This window comes from Chaetodon auriga, chromosome 7, assembly GCF_051107435.1.
Source record: "Chaetodon auriga isolate fChaAug3 chromosome 7, fChaAug3.hap1, whole genome shotgun sequence".
NCBI lineage: Eukaryota > Metazoa > Chordata > Actinopteri > Chaetodontiformes > Chaetodontidae > Chaetodon > Chaetodon auriga.
This window is the reverse complement of record NC_135080.1, coordinates 1,063,853-1,091,333: the sequence shown is the minus strand read 5'-3', so window position 1 is coordinate 1,091,333 and position 27,481 is coordinate 1,063,853. Positions and strand designations below refer to the sequence as shown.

Here is a 27,481-nt window from a genome sequence, read left to right as displayed (position 1 = left end):
GAATGCTAACCGCTAACTGCTAACAGATACTGTTTGCCTATCACAGCTTGATGACCTTCTTCCTCTGAGCTCCATTAAAACACATCAGCGAGCCACACACACATTCCCTCATCACCATGAAAACACACACACACACACCGTCCTACTACAGCACCACATGTGGATTCATCCGCTGGTGAAAATAGTCCCAACAAAAGCTCTACTTCCTCCTACAGCCAGCAGCTGTTTGAGGACGTTTCTGGTATCTGAGGCGTGGTTTAAAGATTTGCTCCTTCAGTCTGAGTCTCCACACGGCCCGAGATCAGCTGACCCACCTGACACCTGTGGAGACAGACTCCCCTGTGGACGACCTCCTGCAGTACCGCGAGGCCAAAAAACAGAGACAGACGTGAACTGGCTCACAGTTTATTGACATGTTACACTCAGTACTTTTGGTTTTCTGGGGGAGGAGGGTCAAAAAAACTGACAGAAACATTCAGAAAGCACTAAAAACAGATTCAGACCACAACTAAGGAAACAGTGAAGCTAAGAAAAAAAGACCTGCTGGACTACTGATGGAAGTAAAGCTGGACGCAGAGACTCAGAGAGAGGAGAGAATGTTTGTGGTCGCACTGATTCCTCGATGCCTGGAAGCCATCAGCTGAAAGCCTGCGGGATCCCAGCGTGCCTTTCTACGTTGGTGTGCAGCCCACAGCGTTCTACCACCGTCCTCGGCGCGTTCTCCAGCCCTCCCGCCTCACTGTGCCCGCGCTGCGTTCGAGTTCCCCTCCCTCGGTCCGTGCGTCTCAGTGCTCGAGGCGTCCCAGGAACCTCAGGTTGAGGATCTTCAGCTGGTCGTCCAGCTCCATGCGGACGATGCCGTCGTCTCCGTCGATGCTCAGCAGGATCCCCGTCGCCTCGCGGTCTTCTCCCAGGATCACCTTCACCTGGACGCACGGGGACAACGGACTCAGCGTCAAAACATCTTAGTGGAGACAGTTTATGTTCCAGATGGTCGAAGTGGCTTCAAACTAACAGAAAACACTGTCACTGATCTAAATCTACATCTTATTACTCGAGTTTCTAGAAGCCTGCAGGTTAAACTGAACAAATCGAACAAGTTTTAGGCTCTGTCACCTGAAGAAGAACATTTGAAATCATCAGAAACTCAGCAGAAAAAGAGCCAGAATCAGAGGAAAATGTGTAAAAATACACAGAAACGTGTTTTAATGCCTACAGAGTCCCATAGTGTGACTGCAGGCTGCAGTACTAAGACTTCACTCACACTTCCTGTCTCTAATGTGGTGAAACACATCGTTTCTCTTCTGTAGGCGTTACTTTTCATCATCATCATCATCATCATCATCATCATCCTTTCTGCTTCACCAAACTGTTATTCAAATGTGGCTTTAATGAACGAGGCCGAACGAGCTCCACGTGTTACCTTGTTGTTCTTGGTGGGGGTGACGGGCTCCAGGTGATCACTGCTGATGCTGACCACCTTCTCCGACTCCTGCATGAACACTGAACACATCCCCCCCTACACACACACACACACACACACACACACACACACACACACACACACACACACACACACACACACAAATCAGATGATATTCATGTTTATATACACCAACATCTTTAATAAAAATCCAAATCTGAGGCCAAACCAACATGAACTGTACTTCAGCCACTTTCCGTGCAGGTTTCTGATTGGACGAAAACACATTCCCTACGACCACGTGGTGCTGTGTGAGTGGTTAACAGCCTTTTGTTGTCGGCGAGTCTGAATTTTGTTCTGTGTTGAGTAAATATGTTTGTCACTATGAATTATAATAAGAAGACCAACGAGCAGCTGTTTAAAACTGAGGCTCACATCACTGAGTGCAGAAATCACACCGGTTTACAGACCAGTCAGACCAGTTTTCACATCAATCACACCAGTTTCACACCAATCAGACCAAAGAAAATCCAGATTCTTCAGCGAACTGCTCGTCAGAAAACTAACCACCAACTACTTTGATCATCGATTCATCACTTCAGTTGTTTCTCAAGCAGAAATGTTCAGGTTTCAGCCTCTCAAGTTGAAGGATTTGCTGCTTTTCTTTGTCTCGTGTGACAGTAAACTGCACAACAGAAGGACCTCTGAGGACGAGGACGAGGACGAGGACGAGGGTGCGCCGACTGGACGGCAGCAGTCTGAAGTCTTTGTCTTCACAGTGGACCGACTGACGGATCGCTGAACATCGACCCGTCCATCAGAGTATTTCCTTTATGCCGGAAAAAAAAACATTCGCTCACTCTGCTGAGCTTCACTCGTCTTCGAGCCAGAACTGAAGCAGATCCAGATCCAGATCCAGATCCAGATCCAGATCCAGATCAGAAGAAGCTCAGCAGGTGGGTGAAGTTTCACAACTGAGCAACAGCATGTGAGGCCTTCGCACGCCAGCATCAACACGTCCAGTCAAAGCCACACAAAAGGGTTTCTAACAGTCTGCACAAAGCTGCGCTCCTCATCTTCATCATCTTCATCATCTTCATCACCAGATACTGATGAAATGAAACTGGCTGGTAAAAACTGGCTCGACGAGCTTGACCTTCAACAAAATGTGATGACTGAAAAAAGGACAGAAGCGTCTCGGAGGTTTCGTCGACTGAAGCTAAAATAACACAGCTGGACTGAAGATGAAGATGAGGCTGAGCCTTGACGTCCCACAGGCTCTCGTCTAAACGTCTCGTTTTGTCCAACCTTAAAATAAACGTTCGGTTTCATCACACGTACGTCAAACAGCTACAAATCCTCACACTGACAAGCTGAAACGTTATCTGTGTCGAAACGCGGCCTGAGCGGGAACGTTTCAGCCTGAGCCGACCGCGGAGGAGACGCTTCTCACCGTGACGCTCCTGATGACCCCGGTCTGTCCCATCAGGTCCATGAAGGAGTCCTTCACCCGGACCAGGATGTCAGTGGTCACCCAGTCGCTGCCGCCCTGCTCGATGTTGGAGCCCGGGGTGTGAGGGTTGTAACCTCCAGGAGAGGGCGCTCCGGGCGTCATGGGACTGTAGCCCACAGGACTGGGACTGGGACTGGCCTGTGGAGACAACAGGGGTCACTACCACCAGACATGAAGACGGAGGAGACGGACTGTCCGCCGAGGCCGTCGTCCCTTCTGTCAGCAGACAAACGTCTCAGGTACAGTTTAACTGTGAAACAGCGCGAAGACTCTGACCTGGTACGCCATGGGGGAGGGCGTGGGGTGGTAGCTGGCTGGAGAGTGTGTGTTCTGATAGCCCACCGGCGAGGGCGCCACCTGGTGGTAGCTCTGAGGGCTGGGACTGGGCTGGTAGGACCCCTGAGGGGACGGGGCCGCGTAGGGAGAGTACTGCTCTGTGTTATACCTACAGAGAGAGAGAGAGACACAGAGACACACACACACACACACACACACACACACACACACACACACAGAAAAACGAAGCTTCATCACTTTGCTTCCTGAAACGAGCGTCCATGTTTGTCGAGTTTCTTCCACAGTGTAAACTGAGGATTTCAGCTTCCTCCAAACATCTATTCATCATCAGAATCTGAACACAAACTCAGACTCAGGCTGAGATTTTGGACCAGTTCTGATCATGTTTCTGCCAAAAAAGGACAAAAAGATTCTGCTTCACTGGACTGAGACCAGAACAGAGACTTTCTCTGGAAGTCTGCGGTCAGCGTGTCGACACTCACATGGCAGGCGTGCCGGGGGTCTGAGGGTTGTACTGAGGGTTGACTTGTGGAGACGGGACTTCTGGGTAACCCGGGGTCTGGGGGTTGGGGGTGCCCCCGTAGCCCTGAGGGGACGGAGAGGGCTCGTCGTCGTAGCCGAAGTCGTACTCCTCTTCATTCCTGCACACAGAAATACGAAATAAGGACGTGAAAAAATAAAATGAACGTACACACACACTGAGCTGTGTGTGTGTGTGTGTGTGTGTGTGTCTGTGTGTGTGTGTGTGTGTGTGTGTGTATGCCTTACCTGGAAGGTGTGTTGGGGTTGCTGGGGTCCCACGCTCCGCTCTGCCCGGGCGTCCTGCTCCCATCATGCAGCGGGGTCTGAGAGCCGTAGTGAGGCGTACGGCTTCCTGTTTGAGTCATGACACTTTGAGTCAGCGGGATTGTGGGTAATATTTTTGGTGTTTTAAAGACGTCAGCTTTGACTCCTCAGACTCGATCTGATTGGTTCATCAAACTCAGGGCGCTGACAGTCTTACCGTCGTGCAGCGGCGTCTGGGACCCATACATGGGCGTTCTGGATCCGGTGCCGTACATGGGAGTCTGGGAGCCGTACATGGGAGTCCGTCCGTGGGTGGAGGTCATTCCGGTGTGTCTCTTGGCTCCCCTGGAGGAGAAGAGGAGCGTCAGGGTGGAGGACTCACGCTAGAAACAGCTGATGACACACAGACACTGACAGGACGCAGAGGTTGAGTACATACATGGTGGTCAGGCGCTGGCGGTCCACAGAGATGGTCTGACAGGTGGAGTGCAGCTCGACTCTGGCTGTAGACTCTGTTGCGTCCTTCACCACCCCAATGTAACCTGGGAAATGTGGTCACATTCATCAGCATCAGCAGGAAGTGAGGAGAGCGCAGACTGAACTCTGTCCACCTGAAGGTTTCCACACAGACGCGGCTGCTCACCTTTGTAAGGACCCTGGGAGATACGGACCGTCTGACCAATCAGCTCGTTGTCTCTGCGTCCTCTGCCCCGCCCCATGCCTCCTCCACCCCCTCCTCTCTGTGGAGCACCTGCAAGGAATTCAGCATATGTCTGATCCACCAACCAGTCTGTATATCAGTGAGAAAACGAGTCTCCTGCTGAACAAACAGGAAGTTCATTTTATGGAATGAATTAATGCCGAACTGACAAAAAGACTGTGGACATGTGTCGTCTTTTGTCTCGTGTTTCTGCAGTAAAGAGTTTTTGTGGACTCGCCAGGATTTGTTAAAATGTTGTACTTCTTAAAGGGAGTTTGGTGCAGTGATTTCCACAGAGAGTGCAGGGAGCTTCCCTTCACTTCAAATACTGTGTGTATATTTTTTAAGGTGTTTTTTAACTGCTGAAGTACGATGAGGTCGTCTGACATTCACTGACTGTTCAGTTATTGGCTCACCTGATGGTTTACAGTCTAATGAGGTGTGTTTGTATTGATACTGTCGGTGGCTGATCAGGTTAATTATCAGCTGACTGTGCTCCCCCGGCTGATGGGTGCTCAGTCTGACGCTCACCTCCTCCGCCGTGGTGCATCGGACTGCTGATCCGAGGGCTCATCGGAGCGAATCCTCCCACCGTGAAGTTGGTCACGTCTCTGGGCTGAAAGGGGCAGAAATGAACCTGGATGAGCTGCACAGAGCTAAAAATACACAACACCGCATGACTGACACGAACAACAGAGGCTGCCGACACAGCAAGCTGCCAAAACTACGAGAGATTCGCTGCTGCAGACTTTGACCAATAGGAGCCCATAACACATTATCGAGCAGCCAATGAGGCGCTGACCTTGGATCCACCGGCCAACACCAGGTGTCTGGTCTTGCAGACGAACATGCCTCCATTCTCCACCAACTTCTTACAGTGGAGGAAGGCGAAGCCTCGGAACAGGTGACGGATCTCCCCTTCACGGCCCTGCAGGAGGCGCGCGCACACACACACACGCACACACGCACGCACGCACGCACGCACGCACACACGCACACGCACGCACGCACACACACGCACACACACACGCACACACACACACGCACACGCACGCACACAGAGTCTCATCGAGCTGGACGGACTTGACGTGGACACAAACATTTGTTTCCAGATGTGACAGATGCTGATGAATGAACTCTGGTCCTCACCGAGTGCGGCCCGTCGATGACTTTGACGATGTCCTTCACGTGGATGTTGTTCTGCTCCGAGTCCAGCGCCACGGCGAAGCGGTTGTCCTTCCGGCGGTTCACCGCCTGGTGGCGCACCGTCAGCACCTTCCCGTGCATGTTCAGCACCTGAGAGACACACGAGGCTCGCTGAACTCTCCCTTCTCTTTCACTTTGAGTTAGTGTTTGTGTCGACGGCGTTTCAACCACAGAAGAAGTCGGTTCATGCTGCTCGTGTCGATGCTGCAGATACGGGCCCGTGTCCCGGGGCAGACTGTTACCTGAAACGTCTCTCTCTCCAGTCGGACGATGACTCCGACCGTCTGTGGGTCCAGCTGGACCAGCTCGCCCCACTCGTGCTGCCCTCCTGCATCGACCCCCGACGCCGTCTCCGAGCAGAGCTGCAGGTCTCTGGGCAACACTTTCAACTGAGTGCACGCGCACACACACACACACACACACACACACACACACACACACACACACACACACACACACACACAGGTACAACCAGGTGTTAAACTGAGAGGAACTTGTCAGCAGCGGTCCTCCATGAAGCCGCTCACATTTGACGACGTCAGCGCTCGCTAACCTCGGCGTCACTAAACGACGGGACAGAGCAGGTACCTCGTGCATGGTGAGGTCGGAGAAGAGGATGACGAAGTTCTCCTCCACTCTGACGATGAGGCCCGTGTCACCCTCGTACCGCCCGGCGATCACCTTCACGTGGTCGCCCATCCGGAAATATTTCCTCAACTCGTGAGCCGGGAACTCCAGGGGGTCCTGCGAGGAGACACACAGCGACGTGAACGGAGGTTGGTTTGGAGTCAGGCATTCAGCTGTGATGTGTGTGTGTGTGTACCTTCAGGTCTTCGTGTTTGGGCATGATGGTGATCTTGTTCCCGTCCACACTGAGGATTTTTCCCTGCAGGTTGATCAACTCTCCCTCACAAACCTCCACATTGTCACCGGCCTGCAGGTTGTGTTCACGCTCCTTACCTGCACGCACGCACGCACACACACACACAGACACACACACAGACACACACAGACACACACACAGATACATACACACACACACACACAGACACAGATACACACAGACAGACAGACAGACAGACAGACAGACAGACGCACGCACGCGCACACACACACACACACACACACACCTTACTTTTTAGCTTTACTGGCATCAGAACTGTGACCTTTAACCTCTGACAATCATCAGCGTCGTGGCCGCAGCACCTGACTCGGTGACCACCTCCAGGTCGATTCCTTCAGGCTGGTCCTCAAACTTCTCCAGCTCTGACAGCGTGGGCTTCACCCCGTCTGTGATCTGTCCGACAGAAAGCAAACAGCAGCGTGACGGACGGTCCGTCAGACGCATCACGCCTGGGGTCGTCTCTGCAGGAGCGAGGCAGCAGCTAAGTGTGCGTTAGCAGTGTTCTGGGATCAAAGACCCTCCTCACCACAGCTGACATGGCGAAGCTCTTGAACAGGAATCCTTTGCGGCTGTAACGGTTCCCCTCAAAGATCATGAAGTCTCCATCGTGGCTGACCTCCCCTCCAAGGGACCTGTCAATCAAAGCATCATCAGCCAGTCTGGTTCCAGATTGTCATCGCGTTGATTTAACGTTGACCTTCACCAGAACGTGTTTGATGATCCAGGTGAGCTGAGTGTTTGTGTCTACCTGATCTTCTCGGCATCAAACAGCCTCTGAGCCGGTCTCTTAAACTTCTTCCTCTTGGCGAACCAGTCTTTCTACAGGACACACACACACACACACACACACACACACACACACACACACACACACAGTCAGATATGAGCTCAGTGTATCCAGAGGACAGGAGTGTTATTGTGTGTGTGTGTGTGTGTGTGTGTGTGTGTCAGTCCCACCAGGCTCATCTTGGCCTTGATGCGGTCCAGGTCTATGCGAGGGATCATCTTCAGGGAGATGGTGTTTTGACTCGGCTCCACGTAGTCCACCTGGAGGACGAAGAAGACACGACAGACGTCATCGTCGGCTCATCTTCACGATCACCGTGTCTCGGTGTGCTGGTGAAACAAACCGTGGGCGTGAAGCCGTGGCGTCGCTGCAGACTCACCTGCTCCTGCTGTGCTAACGCTCAAACATCTGAAACATTCACACTCAAAGAGACGAACAGGAGAAACCTGCCTGAGCGATGTCGTCCTTGTACAGGCCTCTCTTCAGCCGGACCCAGGACTTGGGCTTCAGGTTGGTGACCTCTTTGACGACCTTGAGGACGTCCGTCATCTCCTTGATGGGAACCATCTGCTGGTTCCACAGGCCCATCCTCAGGTTGCCGATGCCTTCGATGACGGCCTTGACGTGCGTCTGCTTGTACGACTCCACGTAGATGTAGCCTTTGACGTGGTCCGGGGCGATCACGGACTTGATCTGCAGAGGCTGCGAGGTGGACGGGAGGCGGTACAGTTACAACACAGGTCACGCTCACGCTACAGAAAGCAGGAAGGGTCAGTTCAGGCCACACTTCCCTTCATCTGGAGCGACTGCGAGGCCGACCACGAGGTCGAGTCACGTCACATTTCTGTCCAAACAGGCTGCCGTATCAGACACGGCATCAACACCTACAGGTGTGGTCTGATTTGTGCTGACCTGAGGGTTCAGCCTCGCTGGCCAATCACAGCACAGCATTCACATGTGTAACAGTGCTCTTTCTTACTGTGTCGGTGAACTGGTAGGCGATGAACTTCCTCATCAATGCGATGGCCGTCGCCCTCTCCTCTCCGATCTGAAAAGACAGGACATGCTGAGGAAGTGTGTGTGTGTGTGTGTGTGTGTGTGTGTGTGTGTGTGTGTGTCTCAGTGCACATGTGTGTTTTCTGGTTGTGACGACACGTGTGTATTTGAGTTGGAGGACACACACCTTGCACTTGACCGTCCACAGATTGGGATCCCTGAAGGCGACAAACACATTTTTAACATTAACACACCCTGATGGTCAGCACACACTCGTTATCTCCGTTCTGATTGGCGGATGAGTTTTCACATACTTGACCCCAGGAAGCAGCTGCTGCTGGGTGATGTCATCAGAGAGCTCCTCGGACCCTCCGGAGTAACTGCACACCACAGAAGAAGAAGCCTTTTAAATGTTTGTGTTCATGACTCTGAGTCTCAAATACAGGCCTGGTCTCTCTGCGGCTGAGGGACATGAAGACACACTCACTGCTCCCCTCCTGAGGACTTGGCGTATTTCCTCATGTAGTATTCACCCAGCGCCTCCTCTCTGGAGTCTCTGTAACACACACACACACACACACACACACACACACACACACACACACACACACACAGTTAGCCTCTGACACAAAAAGAAGTGTGTGTGTGGCTTCTGTCCAACTCGACCTTCCCTCAGCTGTGCTTTGTCCTCAGGGATGAACCCGCTGCCGTCCATCACAAACCTTAAAGGGTCTGTGTGAGACTTTCAGCCACTAGATGTCGCACCTGAGCTCCAGCAGCTCAGACCACAACAAACGCTTCAGGTCGCTTCTCAGGAGGACGTTTTGGCTGAAGGACATTTTCTGACTGTTTGATGGTGTGTGCTGAAGCTTTCATACCTCCAGAGGTTCTGCAGCCTTCTGGATCCAGAGTGATCTTCATCCAGAACCACGTGGTCGATGTTAGACACTGAGAGCGAGAGGAGGAGGCCGGTTACACTCCTGTTTCATACGAACTCAAAGCAAACAGAATAAACTCAGCTTAACGAACGATTGTGGCTGCTGAGGTAAAGAGCAGACTTACCTTCAGCCTCTTCTGCTCAGGACCAACCGGTGACACAGAAAAGAGAGGAAGAGGAGAACAAAAGAGGAGGCGAGAGGAAGAGCCGGAGAAAGAAGGGAAAAAAAGATGAAGGACGAGGAGGTGAAAGGAGTGAGTGTAGAGGAGATAAAGGAATGAGGGAGCAATGCAAGAAAACAGAAACAAGAATAAAAGAGAAGTGAGCAGAAAGGAGATGATGAGGAGAAGAAAGAAGGATGAAGAGAGAAAAGGAGGAAGGAGGAGGACAAAAGGAGGGGAGATGGAGGAATGAGAGAGATTTGAGAAAAAGAAGAGGATGACAAGAAAGAAAGAGAAGAAGAACAAGTAGGATTAAGTCGTAGCAGCAGCAAAGAGGGAGAGAGGATGAGGATGAAGAGGAGGATGAAGCCAAAAGACATTGTCATCAGGGCAGGGCACACAGGAGCAGAGGCAGGCAGCAGCAACACAAAGCATGATGGGAGAAAAACACAACAGAAACCAACAGATTAATGGTGAGTGTGCAGCACAGAGAAGCATGAGGCCAGTGAGGGTCACTGCGTGTGAGGAAGAGTGCAGCGGGAAGAGACGGCGACCAGCGTCCGGCGCGACGGCCGACAGACGCCTGACACGACGGCCGAATGACACGGCGACTGACATGACGGCCGACAGACGCCTGACACGACGGCCGACAGACGCCTGACACGACGGCCGACTGACACGGCGACTGACACGGCGACTGACATGACGGCCGACAGACGCCTGACACGACGGCCGACAGACGCCTGACACGACGGCCGACTGACACGGCGACTGACACGGCGACTGACATGACGGCCGACAGACGCCTGACACGACGGCCGACAGACGCCTGACACGACGGCCGACTGACACGGCGACTGACACGGCGACTGACACGGCGACTGACATGACGGCCGACAGACGACTGACAGACGCCTGACAAGACGGCCGACTGACACAGCAACTGACACGACGACTGACACGATGGCCTACGTGACAACCAGCATGATGACATGACGCCCACAAAGACCAAAATGTACCTGCTAACAGATTTTTTTGGTCTTTTCAGGAATTTGCTAACAAGAAAAAAACAGAGAAGGTGAAAAAACGTGTTGATCTTCTCGTTTGTCTTTGAAGAAAAGCCGATTTGATATTTGTGGGATTCGTCTTAACGCCAACTCGCACCTCTGCCTCCGACCTTTGAGCCAGGTTCCTGTCTGTTTTGTGGCTCCGCCCACTCAGAGCCCCAATTGGCTCAGCTCTGATCGAACGCGACACCTGACGAGTCAGGTAACGAGTCGACGCGTCGCCTTTAACCGGACACTTAGCGGCCGCCAACACGCCGTTTTGTTCCCGCTGCACTCGTCCTCCAGCCACAGCCTGCAGTACCACGTGCCACATAAAAAGCTTCAACCACATCTGTTAGTCCAAACACCTGAAGGAAAACATGGCGTCTTCTACCAGGTAGCAGGGTCAGGCAAATGATCACACTTGGTTCTTTGAAGGTGGATTATTGACAGCACGTTGAGATTAACCCTGAAACGTTCTCTACGACGTCAAACCTGCGGTCGCTGAGCTACGCTCGCTTGGAGCCACGGCCCAAAAACATCACAGCATCACAACAGCTGCGAATAATTAGTCAAAGTCAATTAAAGCCAATCAAAGGTAATGAACATGTTGGTGGTCTTCGCAGGAGCCAATGATGGATTTGCCCTCAGTGCTTCCTCACATTAAACTACACGCTCACAAATACAGCTGAGCTGAGATGAGGTGGGTTAATACATTCTGCCACATGGGGTTTATCAAATGGATGAAACTGATGCTCCATTTGCTTCAGATACACATGGATATCAATGGAAACATCAGAGCGGGAGAGTATCGGAGTAGAATTACCGTTAACTGGAGAGGACATGCATGAGAGCGAGTGACACCGATAAGACAGAGAGAGTTCAGTCAGAAAACACTCATGTTCAGCTGCTCAGACTGCATCACATCAGCTGCTCTAACGCCTGAGCCCAAGAGCCTCGCGGTGCACCTTCAGCGGCTTTTCACACCGCCTCAGCTGCTTCAGGCAGACGACGGCCACGCTCAGTCACTGACTGAATCTGAGTACCGCACACAGCCCAGCTCACACAGGAGGGGCACACGGGCGATGAAGTGACCCCCCAGCGTCTCAGACACGAAGCCACAGCTCTGCGTTAGCGTCTGCTCTTCAGCAGCCACATCAACGATGAAGGTTAGACTCTTTCTGCAGGTGTTACAGGTGCACATCCACATGTGGCTCATTCACACGGAGCCACAGACGCTCTGAGGCTGCGTGTGAGGATGACACTGGATGAAGATCACACGACCTGCAGGTCTGCAGGACATGCTCGTCCTGTGTGAGCGGGGCTGTGATGTTCAGCGGAGGACTGTGAGTCACTGAATGATCCCAGTGTTTAAGTCGTGACGTTTGCTCGTCTTTGGAAGTCAGAAACAAATTCTTCTTCTGTGTTAAAATACAGCACAGACTGCGAGGGAGGCACCGTCACACTCTGCCTCTTTTCTACAAAACAAAACGGCGTCTCGGTGCATGGACCGACTGGGACACGTGAGACGGTATCCAGCACCAGTGATTGACTGATGGCAGAAACACAGACGTGGAAACGTTCTGATTTTTGGGACGACCACAACAAATTTAACGTCCTTCCAAACTTTTAAAGACTTTTTTAGAACTTAAGTAACGACACTGATGACGGGGGACAAACAAGCGACCATCGCACCCGGTGAGTGTCTTTTTGTCTCCGACAAGCCGAACAGACTTTTATCACAGCAGATGTTTTGATGTAACATTTCAAACAGCCTCGTCGTGGCCGCGATTCGCTCATTCATGCTTCAGGTCACAGGTGCTGCTGTTTCAAGTCAAAATGTCTGCTGTGAGAAAAAACACTTAAGAACTAAAAGTCAGTTTAGAGTAACAACCACAGACCACCTGATCGCAGGTGTTCATCTGTGTTCGCGACTCCTTCTGATCAGCACACACAAAGAAAAGGTAGCAGAAAAGTTCATTTTCAAAACTGGAATCAGCAAATGGTTTAACTTCATAAAAGGCAAAACCAGCAAGTGGTCAGCTCAACTAAACTCCCAAACATCGAATCAGTCGGATCTGCTCCCGGCCAATAAGCAGAGGCCGCGGGCCAATCAAAACAGCTGCCAGCGTGCTGCGTTCACGTGTAATCACAGTTTGACCTCAGAAACCAGAGCTCAGCTTGTGAATGTGAAGCTGATTTAGCAGAGGTCAAAGGTCACACACACAAACCGGCTGAACGTTCCCGCCCACACGGTTCACACGAGGTCTGTGTGTGTTTACGCGTGATGGATGGTCCAATCAGACCGTAAACTCTCTGAACTGTAAGCAGCAGCGTTCTGGAGGTTTTAGCCCATTAACTACAAACGAGCTCAACGGTTTTCTGCCAAAGAATGTTCCTCTGCTCGACTTCACGGCAGAGCAACAATCCTTCTTCTGTCAAAGCTGTGTTTTCTTTGCTTTAGTCACAGATCGATCTGAATCTCATTGTCAAACAAACACAACATTTTTCTTTTGTTCTGTTCCATCAGCGCCGGCAGTGTTTTCGCTCTGTTCGACATCCTCTCTGAAATGTTTCTGCAAGTTTAATGATCCTGAAATGAAGTGAAACCAGCGGCAACTTAAAATACGCAGAAACACATTTAAAACAGAGCAGCATGCTTTGGAAAACCAGCACGTGTGACTTGTAGTAAACAGGCTAAAACATCAGGGCCAGCGTCTCTGATCGGAGCGAATAATTAGAGGAGAACATCCCACGTCCAAGCGTCTCGTTTGTCAGGTTGGTGTTTTGGGGATTTGTTGGGTTTTTCTTTCTGTTGATGTTTGTTTTAAAACACCAAAAACCAACAGAGTCCACATTTAAATGACAGTTTGTCCTAAAAAGACGACGAACAACACCTGATGAGTAAAATACTAAAAAGCTCTGTTACTCACCTTTCTCCAGAATATCTTCAGCTCCCTCCTCCCACTGATCTTCCTCATCCTCATACTCATCATCCACATCTGGACAGAAGTGAGAGAAACAGAAACACAGGAGGTATTAAAACGTATTAAAGCTCAACAGAAACGAGAAGAAACTGTTTAAAGTGGTCGATTCGTACCGGCTTCATCCAAGATGAACCCTCCATGTCTCGGCTTTTTCCTGGGGCGCTCATCATCATCCTCCTCCTCGTCATACTCCTCTTCATCTTCCAGGTCCTCCCCCTCCTCCTCTGCTACCTTGTCGCTTCCCACGGGGCTGCCCGTCTCCTCCTGATGACGGATCACGACAATACTAACTATCAGCAAATCACACAGTTTCCTCCGTGTCCTCTCTAAAAACATATCTCTGCGTGCATCTGATATCACTCAAACCTGGCAGTGGCGCTACTTCCAGCAGTTTAATCCACTTTATAAATGGTCAAACTCAATCACGATGTTTACCTGAATACACAGCACAGTTAGCATAACCAGCTAGCGGTTAGCATACCTCATTCTCCACCTCCTCGGCCTCTCCATCGCTGCTTCGCTCACTCTGGTTGTCAGAGAAGTCGCTGTCCTCGCTGTCAGACATCTTGTAGCCCTGGACAGACTGCGGAAGCGCAAAAAAAACACACAAACACAGGTCTTTGGTTTGAATCAGACCGGACTGAGCGGCTAACATTAAGCTAGCAGCCCCGAACATCCGGCCATAACAATCACCACGGCCTAGCAAAGCATGCTAACAGATGTAACATTCCAGATAACTCTAAAACGGCTGTAATCAAAAGTTAGCAAATAAGCTACTTACGTGCTTTAACTCCCGTCTCGGCTTTATAGCTTGTTAGATGAAATGTAAATTTCAGTTTAGTTTAGTTTCTCTTCAGATTACTCCTACGCCTCTCACGTCTTAGCGAACTGCGAGATTTCGAAAAGCTGCCCAAATGTCTCGCGAGTTTTGGGCAGCGGCTGGGTCTACAAAGTAAGAGGTGTCACTCCGCCTGTATTTTTATTTTTTATTTTATTTTTTTGAAACTTACAAACCATCGACGGACTATTTCCATTGGCCTCTGATGTACGTCCTAGAAACGTAGAAAATTATTGTTGCAGATAGTTTTTGTCTTTCTCCCTCAAAAAATAAATTAAATCATGGTTTTAAGACACTCTCACAGAAATACATTGTTGAATTAACAGTCAGCCACTGCATCTGTATACAACGTTATAACTCGCTTACTATATTGACACGAAAAAGCGTCAATAAAACGTCTAATAAAACATGAATATCCAACGCGATACACCTTGTGTTTCCACTTTATTTATTTTACAATAAATTAAATGAAACGTTTTAGCTTTTTCCTGAACACAGCATTCATACATAACATGCAGTGAACACAGTCAGAGGGAGAGGAGGTATCGATATTTACATGTATTCAAAGATTTTATGAAACAATCTCATGAGCTTTGCTTTAGTGTCATATAAGAAGTGCTTAAAAACAAGAGCGAGTTTGTAAATCCTCGGGGTTTAGTGAGAATGAGTTATCTTCACAATATACTATCTCTGCTACGTCGTGACGTTGCAACGTCCGACGGCGCTCTCAAACCAGCCAATCGCATCACGCGGTTCCAGTAAAGTCAGGGAGTGTGCGCGTCCTGCTCTTGAAAACAGTGGAAGGAATCCTCCATATTTCGTCTCGTCGTCGTGTTTGAGGTCGCTGTCGGACATGAACAGCGTCGGGGAGGCCTGCACCGACCTGAAGCAGGAGTACGACCAGTGCTTCAACCGCTGGTTCGCCGAGAAGTTCCTGAAGGGGGACCGGAGCGGAGACCCGTGCACCGAGACCTTCCGGAAGTACCAGCGGTGCGTGCAGAAGGCCATCAAGGAGAAAGACATCCCGATCGACGGAGTGGAGTTCATGGGCCCCAACAAGGACAAGCCCGAGAGCTGATCCACAGGAAGCAGGCTGATCATCAATACTGATACCAGTACACCGGACTGAGCGTGGAGCGCATTCACGAGGCCACTGAGCATGCGCAGAAGCACGTCGAACAACACACCGTCAGCGGACTGAAACTGGACACTGAGCGTGTTCATGCTGGATTTAGAGTGTAGACACAGAACTGATCCCAGAGCGGAGAGTTTGTTCTGTTTCATCAAAGTTCGTGTGTTCTGATGTTCTGCTGAGACCTTTGACCTCTGTAACATGAGGCTCGTGGGCCGCTGCTCCCCTGAACGCTGCTTGAAGGGCTCGAGCCTTCAGTCGCTTTGGACGCTGCTTTCAGACATTTTCTAAACTAAAAGAATACAGAAAAACTGGAGAAATATCTGCTACATCAGTCAGTCATGGAAATTAGTTTCTGCTTTCTCTCATAATGACAGTTTGAGCTCTGAAGTGATTTTGTTTGTAAAAATGAGTTTTTCTGTCCTCACTTTATTTTGATGTTTGACTTCCTGTTTTTTGTTTATTCCATTCATTCTTTTTTTTCTTTGAACCAGGTCAAAGGTCAGATGGAAATCATCACTACGCTGACATTTTCCTCTTTAAATTAAGACTCTTCTTTTTCTTTTCGTGATCATGTCTTTTGGAAATTTCTATTTGAAAAGAAAATCTTCAAATCAGAGCGTGCATGTGAAAGTCAGGACATCGCATTTGAAAACGTACATTTAACGTATAAATAAAACTGATTTTGAAAGATCATGATTTGATGATTTGGGCTTCATTCATGTAAAAAGACAAACATTCAAATGGATGAAAGAGTCAAAAAGGACCAAAAACTCCTTATTTTTTTCCCCTCAAACAGCAGAAATGCCATGAATCAACCTGCTAAACTCACCTTTCCAGAATTTCACCTGTTCAGACTGAGACACGTGGAAGAAGTCAGATCACTGATGAGTTCACGTCTCTCAGCGTTTGTTCAGTGCTTTCATTTATGGACGTGTCAGTATTTAATGTGATTGATCAGCCAACACGACCTGGACACAGATACCTGGAAGAGAGTTTCACTGTTTATTTCATCATTTTTCAGAGTTAAATTCAGCGCTGTTTAATACCTGCACAGGTGATCGCACACCTGCAGCGTTTCACATGCTGGACTTTGCAAACCTGAAGCTGAAATGATGTTTAATGAAGCAGCAGACGTACAGAGACGGAAAGACGGACGCTTGTTCTGAAATAAAGCCTTTTCTCTCACAGCTTCTTCTTCTTCGTGTGTTTTCATCCTGTTTGACTGATTTCCCATAATTCATACTATTTAGATGATCCCAAAGAAATTAATAACTATGATCATCATGAAAGATGTGAGCAGAAATCTGATGTTCATTTTTGAGAATATCTGTTCTTCCTGCATCTAAAGGACGATCAGGGAGGACGTTCACGTCCACAGACGTCCCTCAGCAGGGACAGGTGTTAAGGTGGTTTAAGGGTTATTCTTCCAAGGTAGAAAAAACCTTAAAACTTGCTTTTGTTTTTGTAAAAAGCTTGATACATTTCAAGCCAAGTGTCCCCTTAAAACCCATTAAAGTATCAGTGTCAATCAGTAAATTAGAGTTTTAAGGAAAACATTCAGGGATTCTGTCTCATTTTATCGGCTTAAAAGATAAAAGACATGGAAACCCTTAAAAAGAAAAAAATGAATGTCCACTTTTTAACATTGGTGATGGCTTTTAAGGCGTTTACGCGCATAATTCAATAAAATACCATCACGATCGTACTCTCTATCGATGATCTCCTTATATCTGATGAAATACTGACTTTAATGGATACATTTCGATTTGAAGGTTAAAATTAAGGAAATATGTATCAGAGGTTTACAACAAGGTTAACAAATGTTTTTTAATGGATTATTTACAGTTTAAGGGAAACCGTTACTATCATGAACACAGTCTCTTCTTTTTAAACCAGTAAATGTCCCTTTAGAAACGCAGTGAAGAGTGTTTCAGTCCTGTGTAGTGATGAGGATTATCTCCACACACTCACTGCAGACAGTTCAGTTCATACAGATCTGTAGGAGACGAAGGTTCGAGCTGCCTTTTCTCAGCACTGACATGGTCTCACTACAGGTCACAGGTTGACCTGATGCCTCCAGTCTGACTCAAATTCTATCAAAATATCTGAAGCTGAATTCATCAAACAGAAACTCACTTAAACTGTAAAACCAGAAGACCAGAACTCAGATCTGAGCCGTGAATTCAGGCAGCCACACGTCATCCTGACCTGAGTTTGAACTGAACAGCGCAGGTGTCGGTAACCTGAACTAGCAGCTGCATGCACGTGTTTATTTTAGATGAAATATTCTGATTAGAGTCATGGAGGACGACTGAGGAGGCGGGCAGGAGAACCTGAGCGAGGAGAAACGGAGGAGGGTTTCAAAGCTACCAGCACAACGAAGCACAGACCGACTGTTTTAAAGATCTCAAACCTGAAGCTTAGCGACAGACTTCCCCCCCGAGCGAACCCTCTGAGGCTGAACAGTTTCAACCAATCACAATCTGACACGCACACTTTCAGCCAATCGTCTGTCAACTGTGGATGCCTGCCACCTCCAATCAGAAGTCCTTCCAATCTCCAGCTCCATTCAGTGTTTGTGCTCCGCGGGAGTTTCCTTCATACTGGAGGCGCCTGATCCACAGGACCGCTTCCCACGGCGATCTACATCCTGCGCCCGAATCTATTTATGTTCTCAATAATAGGGCTTTATTCAGCGAACACACCAGAGAGGAGAGAAGCCTCCGCAGGCTTAAACCAAACTCGTTTGTGCGGTGTGTCGTCCAAACTGTCCACACTGATGGAGGAAGGACTGGCTGTAATAAAGCGGGGCGAGGCACAGTTCAGGTGGGAGTAACAGCACAAGCATTCGGCCTGTCCGTCAGACACGAGAGGCATTCACAGGGCATGAAAGGCCACACCTCCCAACACATGACTTGTTATCTGCGACATGCATCAGCTTCCTGTGGCGTACCCCATGGCTCCATCTGAGGCCCCTTTAAAAATCCCTTGATACGCCGACGACACGCTGCTGTATTTCCCCTTCAGTGATCATCGACGTCTCAAAAATATCGGATGCTGGACGGCCAAATCATTTTAAACACCTCCGTTAGAGTCAGACAGACGTTCTCATCATCAGAGCTGCTCCTCTGTCCTCTAATGTTTGTACACATGTAAGAAATCTGAGCGCCATCTTTGATTTGGCTGTAAAAACTTGGTCGTTGGAACTGCCTTCGATTCCGCTGATGACGTGATGGTTTATGTTGAGTATCATGTCTGTTTGTGTCTGTTATTCATGTCTCTGTAAAGCACATTGTTCAACATTTGTTGTTTTTAAATGCTCTCTGTAATTAAACCGACTCTGATTGGAGACAGATGAGCTGTCACGACAAAAACAAGAGGTAATTATAGAATGTTGTACCTGACTGACATCGTTAACAGGCTGATTTTGCCCTTTGATATTTCACCATTAAATATTTCCCTAACCACATCCTTCAGTTACAGCTGCAATTAGAAGACGTGACCTGTCAGTCATCTTTGCTCCAGAGATGCTGCCTCTTGCTTCATTGAGGATATTGTGGGAAAAGGAGAAGGCCTGAGGTAAATTAAGACTGCGACTGAGGACGCACACACCCAGAGTCTTCAAAATGACTCACTTGTTTTGTTAGTGCAGTCTGCTGCACGAATGAAAGCTGCTGCCAATACATCTGCTTCCAATCTTCAGCGGAGAATCAACAGCTCAGCTCGCAGCAGTTTTCCCGCCGTCTCTTACAGCACACTGAAGCTCACGAAGAGGCCGAGTGCGAACGACTCTGACTATCAGAACGATCGTTTCCCAAGAAGAGCATGTCGTCTGACACATGAGCGTGACACGATGCGTCCTGCCGCTCCCTCCTGTTCCAACATTTCATCTTGTAAAGCCCTTCACGCTGCTCTGATGTGACATTTTGACCTGAATGATTCACAGTCGGGACCTCGTGGCCTCCCTGTGACGGCCCGGCTCAGGGTCACGGTGTATTTATGGTGTATCTGCTCTACGGCAGCTTCAGACAGATGCTTCGCTTCAAAGAGCTCAGCTCTCAGTTTGTCCTCGGGGCGTTCAAACCGCCGAAAGTGAGCGCGGGCAGCTTTGATGATTTCATCACGACCGTGAGAATGGAATTCAGCGTCAGGACCCACAGGAAGACTCAAAGTACGAGCGATGACACCCGCAGAACCGAGTTCTTTTTGGCAAATACAGAAAATGGTGCACCGGAAAAATCAAAGTACTTCATCGTACTGATGCTGTTGCCATGAATCAGTCACTCCTTGTCTTTGATTTACAACATGAAGGCGTCTCCCCTGGGGGGGGGGGGGGGGGGGGGGGGGGTTACAGAGCTACAGGTGGATGCTGGGCTTTTAAAAGCAACAGGAAGTTAGTTACTGTTGTTTGTCCTGCTTATCAGCTCGGCTGTGACTCACTTAAAGTACGAAAAGGAGGCGAGTTTTGACACCTTTCGTCTGGATCTTCCTCCAAAAACAGCCGCTTCAGTTTCATCTGCGCTGAACTGGATTCAGCGTTCTGTCGGTTCAGTGCTCACAGTCTGTCAGATCTGTTTACTGCTGCTTCTTATTACAGCTCAATCTCCCTTTGCTGCTGTAACACTGTAAATTTCACTGCTGAGGTGTGCAGGAAGGATTATCTTATCTTATCTTATCTTATCCTATCTTATCTTATCTTATCTTATCTTAAGGAAGATGATGTCCCCCCCCCCCGCTGTCTCAGCTGTCAGTCAAACATCTCACAGACATGAATGCTGAGGAAACATTTCTGATGTATCTCCAAAATCCTTTTTTAAACTCCTTTCAAGAAGAAAAATTCACAGTAAATTCAAAGATAAAGACCGAGACGAGCTGACCGACACTTCAGCTCGTCTCCAGAGAATCAGCTCCAGAGACTCTTCAGAGGGATCATTAAACAAAGACAAGTTCAAAACATGTTGCCTGTCCTCAGGAAAGCTGCACATGTAGCTCTCCAGTCCCAGCAGAAGGAGGATCAAGGGTTCGGTGATGAAGTGTTCAGTTAAATAAAACAGATGCTCTGGCATTCATTAAAAACTGACCCGATAACCTCGAGTTATTTATAACTCTGCTGGGAGTTTGTGGATCTCTTCTGTTCCAACGAACATCCCCGATCATGAAGACAACCCGGAGGAGTCGTGAGTAAAAACAGGAAGTAGAGTTTAATTAACAGGAAAGCTCCATCGGGTCGTGATGGGAGCCCAGAGCCCCTGAACGTGGCGTGTTCCTGCCGTGACCATCGGGTGGTTTGCATCGCAATAAAAATGGATAAATGGTTCAGGAAGAGATTTACTTGCATTGCAGATCAGGATCTAAAAAAATGCAATAACAGCTAGAGTTACCACCTGGTGGTTGTTTGCCTCCACCAACCAATCAGATTACAGTTTACATCCATGTCTGTCCAGACTCATATATACAGTACACACTGTGAGGGAATTCAGTGAAAGGATTTCAGTGTCTTTTTTGGTCCTCACTTAGAGACTATTTGTCCAGAGGACGACAGAGGACTGATAGAGACAATCACCTGAAGATCAATATCAGCTCAACTAATCAGCTTGTGGTGAACTACAAGGCTTCAAAAATGGACGCTGCTGCAGAGAAGCTACAAACTTCACACACATGTTCAACCGACAGCTCAGAAGATCTGAACAACGAGCACTGAGTGACTGAATGGGACGGACGGACGGACGGATGGACAGACGGACGGACGGACGGATGGACGAACGGACGGACAGACAGACAGACAGACGGACGGACGGATGGACGGATGGACGGATGGACGGATGGACTGCCTTTTTCACGGAGGCTCATAAAATCCAGACTAGACCAGGAAAAAACTGAGCTGAGTCTTTTTTGACAAACTTTGATTCAGCAGTCGTATAAAGAGACGAAGAAGGTCGACTTGACGCCTGTTGACTTCAGGATTTCCTGTCCCATCCAGACCTTGTCCGCTCTGTCCAAGTCTGGATGTGGATCTCCAGCGATCCTGCATGTGATCACACACGTGCAATAAAAACATGTACATAACTGTCTGTAAATACGAGCTACAATTTCTTACAATTTTTTTACAATTTCTTTCTTTTTGTTTTTATTTAAATCCTCCCTCTTTTGTATATACTGTTTTTGTTTCTAATCTGCACTTCTTATATTAATCTTTACTGATGCTGCTGTATTCTGGAATTTCCCCTCGCGGGACAAATAAAGGAATATTGATCTTGACATATACTACCTCCATGTTTTTCTACTCTGTATTTTCTCTCTTCACCCACCTAAAATGAAAAATATGAAATACAACCTTTTTTCCACACTTACCCATCAGCTACTCACACGCCTCCACCAGAGTGCAGACGTTTTGTCCTGTGAATGAAATACCACTGAGATGCTCAGACATCATGCATGGTGCACTTTATTTGTGCTCAGAGGATGTGAAAAGTCCATGAGGAGGAAAACGGGTCATGAAGTCTCTTAGAAAGTCCTTCAGGATCACGTCGAGCAGTTAGCAGTGCTGAGAGTTCATGCTCTGAAGAGTCGAATGAAGATCGTTGAGGAACTTTTCTGCTTTTTGTTCCTTGAAGAACTCGCACTGAAGACACTCTGACTCTGTCTGTGGAGAGGAAGCGAGACGGAGAGAGACATGTCATTGATCGGACAAACACAAATAAGTCAACCTAAAGAGCTGTTCGATCCCAACTTCCACCTCAAGGTCACTGCATTACAACCTCTCAGCTGAAATGTTGGCGTGCCTCAGGGCTCGATATAAGGTCCTCTGTTCTTCAGCTCCTATGTGAATATCTTCAGCATATATTATAGCAGATATTCAAATCAATGCAGATGATGCAGTGATATGTAATTAGAGGGAAACAACAAGAAGAAGCTCCTCCTGAACTCAAACACGTACTGGAAATGATCACAAAGTGCCTTCCACACTTTATTTATTCATGAATACAAGAGTGTTTTACCGCTGATTCAGTAATAAAACCTTTACACGAACAGTCAGGACAATAAGCCATCACTGTGATATACTTCCTAGACACAGTCTGCTTTGGTCAGAATATCCTCTTAAAGTTCGCAGTCCTTCTTTAATGTACTGTAGAAAACAGCACCTCTCCTGCGTGTATATTGTTGTTTTAAGGGCTAACTGAACATCTAGCCAAGGAGCAACAGTTGGAAATTGGCCTTTAGCACATTTACAGTCAATTTACTGCATTTTTTTCTCTGTTGTCCAATCAGAGACAACCTGAACCTTCAAGAACAGAAATGCAGAAAAGCCTTGTTGTTCTCCCTCCTGACCAGCTGATGTGAGTCTTTATCTTTAGCACACAAGGAAGTGATCCGGATCAGAGCCTCAGGGCACAAAACCTCATGGTGAGCCTTCCTTTCAGCATTAATTCTTCAAGAAACACGCTTTTCAGATTTGCTAATCAGTTTCTGAAAGCAAATTCAGAGCCTGCTGAACTTGTTTGTGCATCTCTAGTAAAACCGGTGTCAATGCAGATGTGCTGTGTTTACAATATGGTGGCCAGGAGTGAGTCCCCAGTGGACCTCAGCGTGAGAAGAGACATAAAATGACTAAAATGCCATCACTAGGACTGTGGTCTAACATGCAGGCCGGAGGATGCAGCAGTTTGTGTCCTCAGCTATAAACATAATTATCCTAAACTTACCCCAAACCTAATTCAGGCCTCCCCGCTAAAGCCCTCTAACAGTTCTTTGAGGCAGCGAGGACTGGAAAACATGGAGTAATTTTCCAAAACTGTTGTAACTCGAGGTCTGAACCTGGTCCTCATAAAGTTACACAGATTCAGTGTGCAGAGAGACTGAAGCTCAGAAACTAAGGCCTCCTTCCTGTGGGGCAGCGAGCCAACAGCTGGATCCGGACATCATGTGAATCAACATGTTTAAGTATTTTCCCCTGAGGGCTGTGGTGTGACTGGGTGGGCTCGTCCCCGGCTCGGCTCAGCGCACAACAATGACTACAACACCCACAATTACTTTTGCTGCAGTTGTAATTGTTGCTGTAACCTTGATGAAAGTTGGATGATTCTGATTACGTTACAGTCAAGGCTGAGTTTTCCACTGGGGACGTACTTTTAGCACCAAAGCTGTTTCTCATATGATGTTTTTATTTGCAGTTAATAATATCATGTAGGCCAAGTTGATGTCTTCAAATGTCCAAAATCCAAAGAGATTCAGTTCACAGTTCAATAATAAAGCAGAGAAAAAGCTGGACCGATGAATATTTGGCATTTTGTCTACAAAGAAACTATTTGAATGATTTACTGCTTATCAAAATTACTCAACGTTGTTCAATGCCGACACTTCTTATAACCTTTAACTCAGTTTGGGAACAAAGACCACGTTCTGAACAAAGACCACGTCCTGAACAAAGACCACATCCTGAACAAAGACCACGTCCTGAACAAAGACCACGTCCTGAACAAAGACCACGTCCTGAACAAAGACCACATCCTGAACAAAGACCACATCCTGAACAAAGACCACATCCTGAACAAAGACCACGTCCTGAACAAAGACCACGTTCTGAACAAAGACCACATCCTGAACAAAGACCACGTCCTGAACAAAGACCACGTCCTGAACAAAGACCACGTCCTGAACAAAGACCACATCCTGAACAAAGACCACGTTCTGAACAAAGACCACGTCCTGAACAAAGACCACGTCCTGAACACATCCCACTACTGCACGAGTATTTCGTTTCCTTCATTTCCCCTGCGACTCTTCCCTCTTCACCCTTCATCCCTTCATCCCTTCATCCCTTCATCCCCTCATCAATAAATCATGTCCACAGACTGTGATGGTGTCTCTCTGCTCCCGTCTTACCTGGTTTAACGACTTTGCTAGTTTTTCAAGCTTGATGTTCAATCTGAACCCGCGATAAGGAACCGTCTCCCACTCTTCAATGAGGACTTTGACTTCATCAGCAAAACATTTCATGGTGGAGCTGGGACATTTCTGCTGGAGAGAGAGGAGGAGGAGGAGGAGGAGGAGGAGGTCAGGCCATGAAGGGAGCAACCACAACCTCATGACACAAACAACAAGACTCGCAAGAACCACAGAAAGTGAAGACAGAACGTCATCGTGGATTGCCAATTTTTCAGTCTGGTGATTTTTATTGGGGTATGCTGTTGGAAAACTCCTCTGGTCACCTGACGGTCTTCATATGCACCTGTCCAGGTCCAGGTGTCAATTCGATACGTATTGCAGTTCTGATTATGATTTACTTTCATTGGACCATCTGCAGGTCCAGCTCAAACTTGAGACTCTTGAGTCTCGTCGAAGGAGTTTAAAGTCAGAACGAAGAGGTCTCTGCTAACAAACGCCTGCCTGATTGATTGCTGCTGTGTGACCCGTGTCTCAGTTGTACTTGTTGTTGTTCTTGTGGTTGGATGTTGTCAAAGCTTTAAAAAAATAATCTTTTTACTCTTGGTTAAATATTTTTGTGAATGAAACTCGGTCAGACCTCATGAACACGCAGCTGCTCGGTGAATCCGTCCAGCAGCACTCAGAGGAACAAACGTCGGATAAAAGTGATTTTCAATCGTGAAATGTTTTTGTGTGAGGCTTCATTGCTCTTAACCAACCTGAGAAGGTTTTAGTCTTCTCACTTTGGACTAGTTTCATCCGCCCATGCAGATACTTTTGGCTTGTACAATCAACTTCTCACACAATGAGTGGCAGCTACAGTCCGGCTAAGTTCAGTGTTTAACAGCTCTTTGGTTCAGGTCAGATTCATTCAGTAGTAATGTAGTAACCACCCTGCGCCTGACATGGCAGACATGTCCCTAACAAAGGTGTATTCACAATCATTTGTGGGAGGCGGAGCTCGAATCTGTTGAACCTTGATCTGTCATCTCAGTGTGAAAGATAAAAACCAGCTGGAGAAAACTGTGAGCCAGCGGAGGATCAGAGGTTGTCGCCACCGCGATGCTTCCAGTTTTTAGCTAAATAAACGTGGACCAGAGAGAGTGTCGCAGCCACGCCGGACATCCAAAACAGACACGAGACAGCTGGATCCGGCGCTCAGTCGTGACCTTCTCAGTGTAACGGAGTGACATGTTATGATTCAAGTCGCTTCATCTAAACTAAACATTTAGGTTTGTGCCTTCCTTCTCTTGTTTCCTCCATTAGTCCTGTTTTCAATGTCCATCCGAACTTTTGCAATCCTTTGGCTTTTTTTAATGTTTAACTGAAGGGACTGACCAGCGGAGGACCTTTGTCTTCGTGTATAAAATATACATCAGTTGTCACGATAAGATTAACGTGAGGTTCAGGCGTCAGAGTGAATATTGAGTCGTGTGGAAGCTCATACCTGGTAGTCGCTGATGGTGGGCGTGTACAGTCTGCAGTCCAACAGCTTCTGAAGAGAAAGAGAAAGTTAGCAGCTCTACATGTGCACAGGTCTGCTCACTGCACATCTGTTCAAGTCCTCAGACGTTCCGTCAGGAGCTCTGTGGCTGTAAAACAGTCCAGCTGCTAAAATGTTAGAGACATTACGCTAATTTTACACATGAAGGTCAGTGAACTCCTCACGGTTAGTCTCGCTATGCTCCTGAAAGCCAGCGTGTGAGGACTTCAGAGGCTCTGAGGCTCCAGAGGACCTCTAGTAACAACAATTACACAGCATTTCCAGTCTGTGCAGAAACGACTGGCCTGATTTAAATGTTCATTTTTTGTCCTGACGTGACACATTCCTCAGGTGTTTCATAACCGAACACCTCTGCTCTACATGAGTCATTCTAACCCTACATGAACTGTGCCGCAGGTAATTCTTTTATAATATGATAACATTTTCAATAAAGATGTTAGGATGATAACAAAGATGGCTGCCCTCTTAATCAGCACTGGGTTTTCCTTCATGTTTTGAAGGTGAGTGAAGCTCAACAAGGCTTCAAACTGACACACGTGTTAAAGAAACGCTCAAGCCTGAGCAGATACCATCTGCGAGGTGAAACTCCTACCAGGTCGGAGGTGTTGTTGATGAGGAACTGGACATTGTTCATGATGTCTTTGGTGCAGACTTTGGTGGCCGGTTGTGGCATCAGGGCGGATAGACAGAAGAAACACAGATGCACACTCACGAGAGCTAGACTCCCTCTCAGCATGGCACGGGCAGCTAAACCATCATCTGCGTCACAGTATCCTCACACCGCTGCATCTTCACGGACACAAACAGCCTCCAGGTTCAAGCAAATGTTCCTGTAATCCTACCAGAGGCCGCTGTTAATCCCAGGTCAGCTGTCAGAATCTGCTGAGGTGCCCTCCAGCAAGGCAGCAGCTTCCACGCTGTGGCTAACGCTGCAAAGCAGCCGGATGGCAGCGATCAGGAGAGTAAAGATCTCAAGTTCTGGTGAGGAGTTCTTTGAAGAACACGCCAAAATACTTCAAAGTGGCTCCAAAAAAGGGAATAAAACAACTCCATGAAAGGTGGTTCACATCAGACTGATCCACAGTAAATCCTCCAGTCAGACGATCCACGGCAGGAACAGATCACGAAAAAAAAACAAAAAAACAGCTGAAATCTGAAAACATCCAAAACCAGATCTGTGAAACAAACAGCTGCTTATCCTGATGTTCAGACGTTTCACGTTTCTGTTCCAGTAAATCTCAGAGCTGAGGAGCAAAAAGAGGAAAGTTTCCTCCTGCAGGAGCTGAGGAGTGTCGCCTCCACGTGGTTGACAGCAGGAGTCTGCTGCAGAGCAGCT

General features: G+C 48.0%; 3 protein-coding genes across 8 annotated transcripts; 1 reads left to right on the top strand and 2 right to left on the bottom strand.

Moving 5' to 3' along the window:
- Positions 1 to 389: 389 nt before the first annotated feature.
- Positions 390 to 14,666, bottom strand: supt5h (SPT5 homolog, DSIF elongation factor subunit). 3 transcript variants are annotated; one of them, XM_076734812.1, is made up of 30 exons: positions 14,525 to 14,666; positions 14,225 to 14,326; positions 13,857 to 14,007; positions 13,690 to 13,758; positions 9,675 to 9,686; positions 9,491 to 9,560; positions 9,100 to 9,168; positions 8,927 to 8,992; positions 8,800 to 8,830; positions 8,596 to 8,664; positions 8,067 to 8,318; positions 7,787 to 7,876; positions 7,578 to 7,648; positions 7,356 to 7,461; positions 7,132 to 7,222; positions 6,749 to 6,885; positions 6,514 to 6,669; positions 6,168 to 6,314; positions 5,869 to 6,015; positions 5,522 to 5,647; positions 5,251 to 5,335; positions 4,663 to 4,770; positions 4,459 to 4,561; positions 4,237 to 4,364; positions 4,002 to 4,107; positions 3,716 to 3,874; positions 3,213 to 3,381; positions 2,877 to 3,074; positions 1,424 to 1,519; positions 390 to 926 (listed from the first exon to the last, which is right to left on the bottom strand). In XM_076734812.1, exons 2-30 carry the CDS (start codon positions 14,306 to 14,308, stop codon positions 786 to 788), a joined length of 3,237 nt encoding a protein of 1,078 aa, XP_076590927.1. In that variant the 5' UTR covers positions 14,309 to 14,326; positions 14,525 to 14,666; the 3' UTR covers positions 390 to 785. The 3 variants fall into 3 exon arrangements, with proteins under 3 accessions (XP_076590927.1, XP_076590928.1, XP_076590930.1); XM_076734813.1 differs by lacking the exon at positions 9,675 to 9,686; XM_076734815.1 differs by lacking the exon at positions 9,675 to 9,686 and having other exon boundaries at positions 13,670 to 13,758; positions 14,525 to 14,664.
- A 661-nt stretch (positions 14,667 to 15,327) lies between these two features.
- Positions 15,328 to 16,903, top strand: triap1 (TP53 regulated inhibitor of apoptosis 1). Its single transcript, XM_076734410.1, has one exon. It carries the CDS (start codon positions 15,435 to 15,437, stop codon positions 15,657 to 15,659), a length of 225 nt encoding a protein of 74 aa, XP_076590525.1. The 5' UTR covers positions 15,328 to 15,434; the 3' UTR covers positions 15,660 to 16,903.
- Positions 16,904 to 22,165: 5,262 nt separating this feature from the next.
- On the bottom strand, positions 22,166 to 27,481 carry il15l (interleukin 15, like). 4 transcript variants are annotated; one of them, XM_076735918.1, is made up of 4 exons: positions 26,738 to 27,481; positions 26,089 to 26,136; positions 24,600 to 24,734; positions 22,166 to 22,359 (listed from the first exon to the last, which is right to left on the bottom strand). In XM_076735918.1, exons 1-4 carry the CDS (start codon positions 26,879 to 26,881, stop codon positions 22,252 to 22,254), a joined length of 435 nt encoding a protein of 144 aa, XP_076592033.1. In that variant the 5' UTR covers positions 26,882 to 27,481; the 3' UTR covers positions 22,166 to 22,251. The 4 variants fall into 4 exon arrangements, with proteins under 4 accessions (XP_076592033.1, XP_076592036.1, XP_076592035.1 ...); XM_076735921.1 differs by having other exon boundaries at positions 24,600 to 24,731; XM_076735920.1 differs by having other exon boundaries at positions 26,089 to 26,133.

Excerpts from the sequence above, each read along its gene's own strand:
- supt5h (XM_076734812.1), bottom strand. The coding sequence starts at position 14,308 with ATGTCTGACAGCGAGGACAGCGACTTCTCTGACAACCAGAGTGAGCGA. Across the intron at positions 7,877-8,066 it reads ACAAGGACGACATCGCTCAG|GTGGACTACGTGGAGCCGAG; the intron begins GCAGGTTTCTCC and ends TTCGTCCTCCAG. Across the intron at positions 6,670-6,748 it reads CCAAACACGAAGACCTGAAG|GACCCCCTGGAGTTCCCGGC; the intron begins GTACACACACAC and ends GTCTCCTCGCAG.
- triap1 (XM_076734410.1), top strand. The coding sequence starts at position 15,435 with ATGAACAGCGTCGGGGAGGCCTGCACCGACCTGAAGCAGGAGTACGAC.
- il15l (XM_076735918.1), bottom strand. The coding sequence starts at position 26,881 with ATGCTGAGAGGGAGTCTAGCTCTCGTGAGTGTGCATCTGTGTTTCTTC. Across the intron at positions 26,137-26,737 it reads TCAACAACACCTCCGACCTG|AAGCTGTTGGACTGCAGACT; the intron begins GTAGGAGTTTCA and ends CTTTCTCTTCAG. Across the intron at positions 22,360-24,599 it reads TAGCAAAGTCGTTAAACCAG|ACAGAGTCAGAGTGTCTTCA; the intron begins GTAAGACGGGAG and ends TCCTCTCCACAG.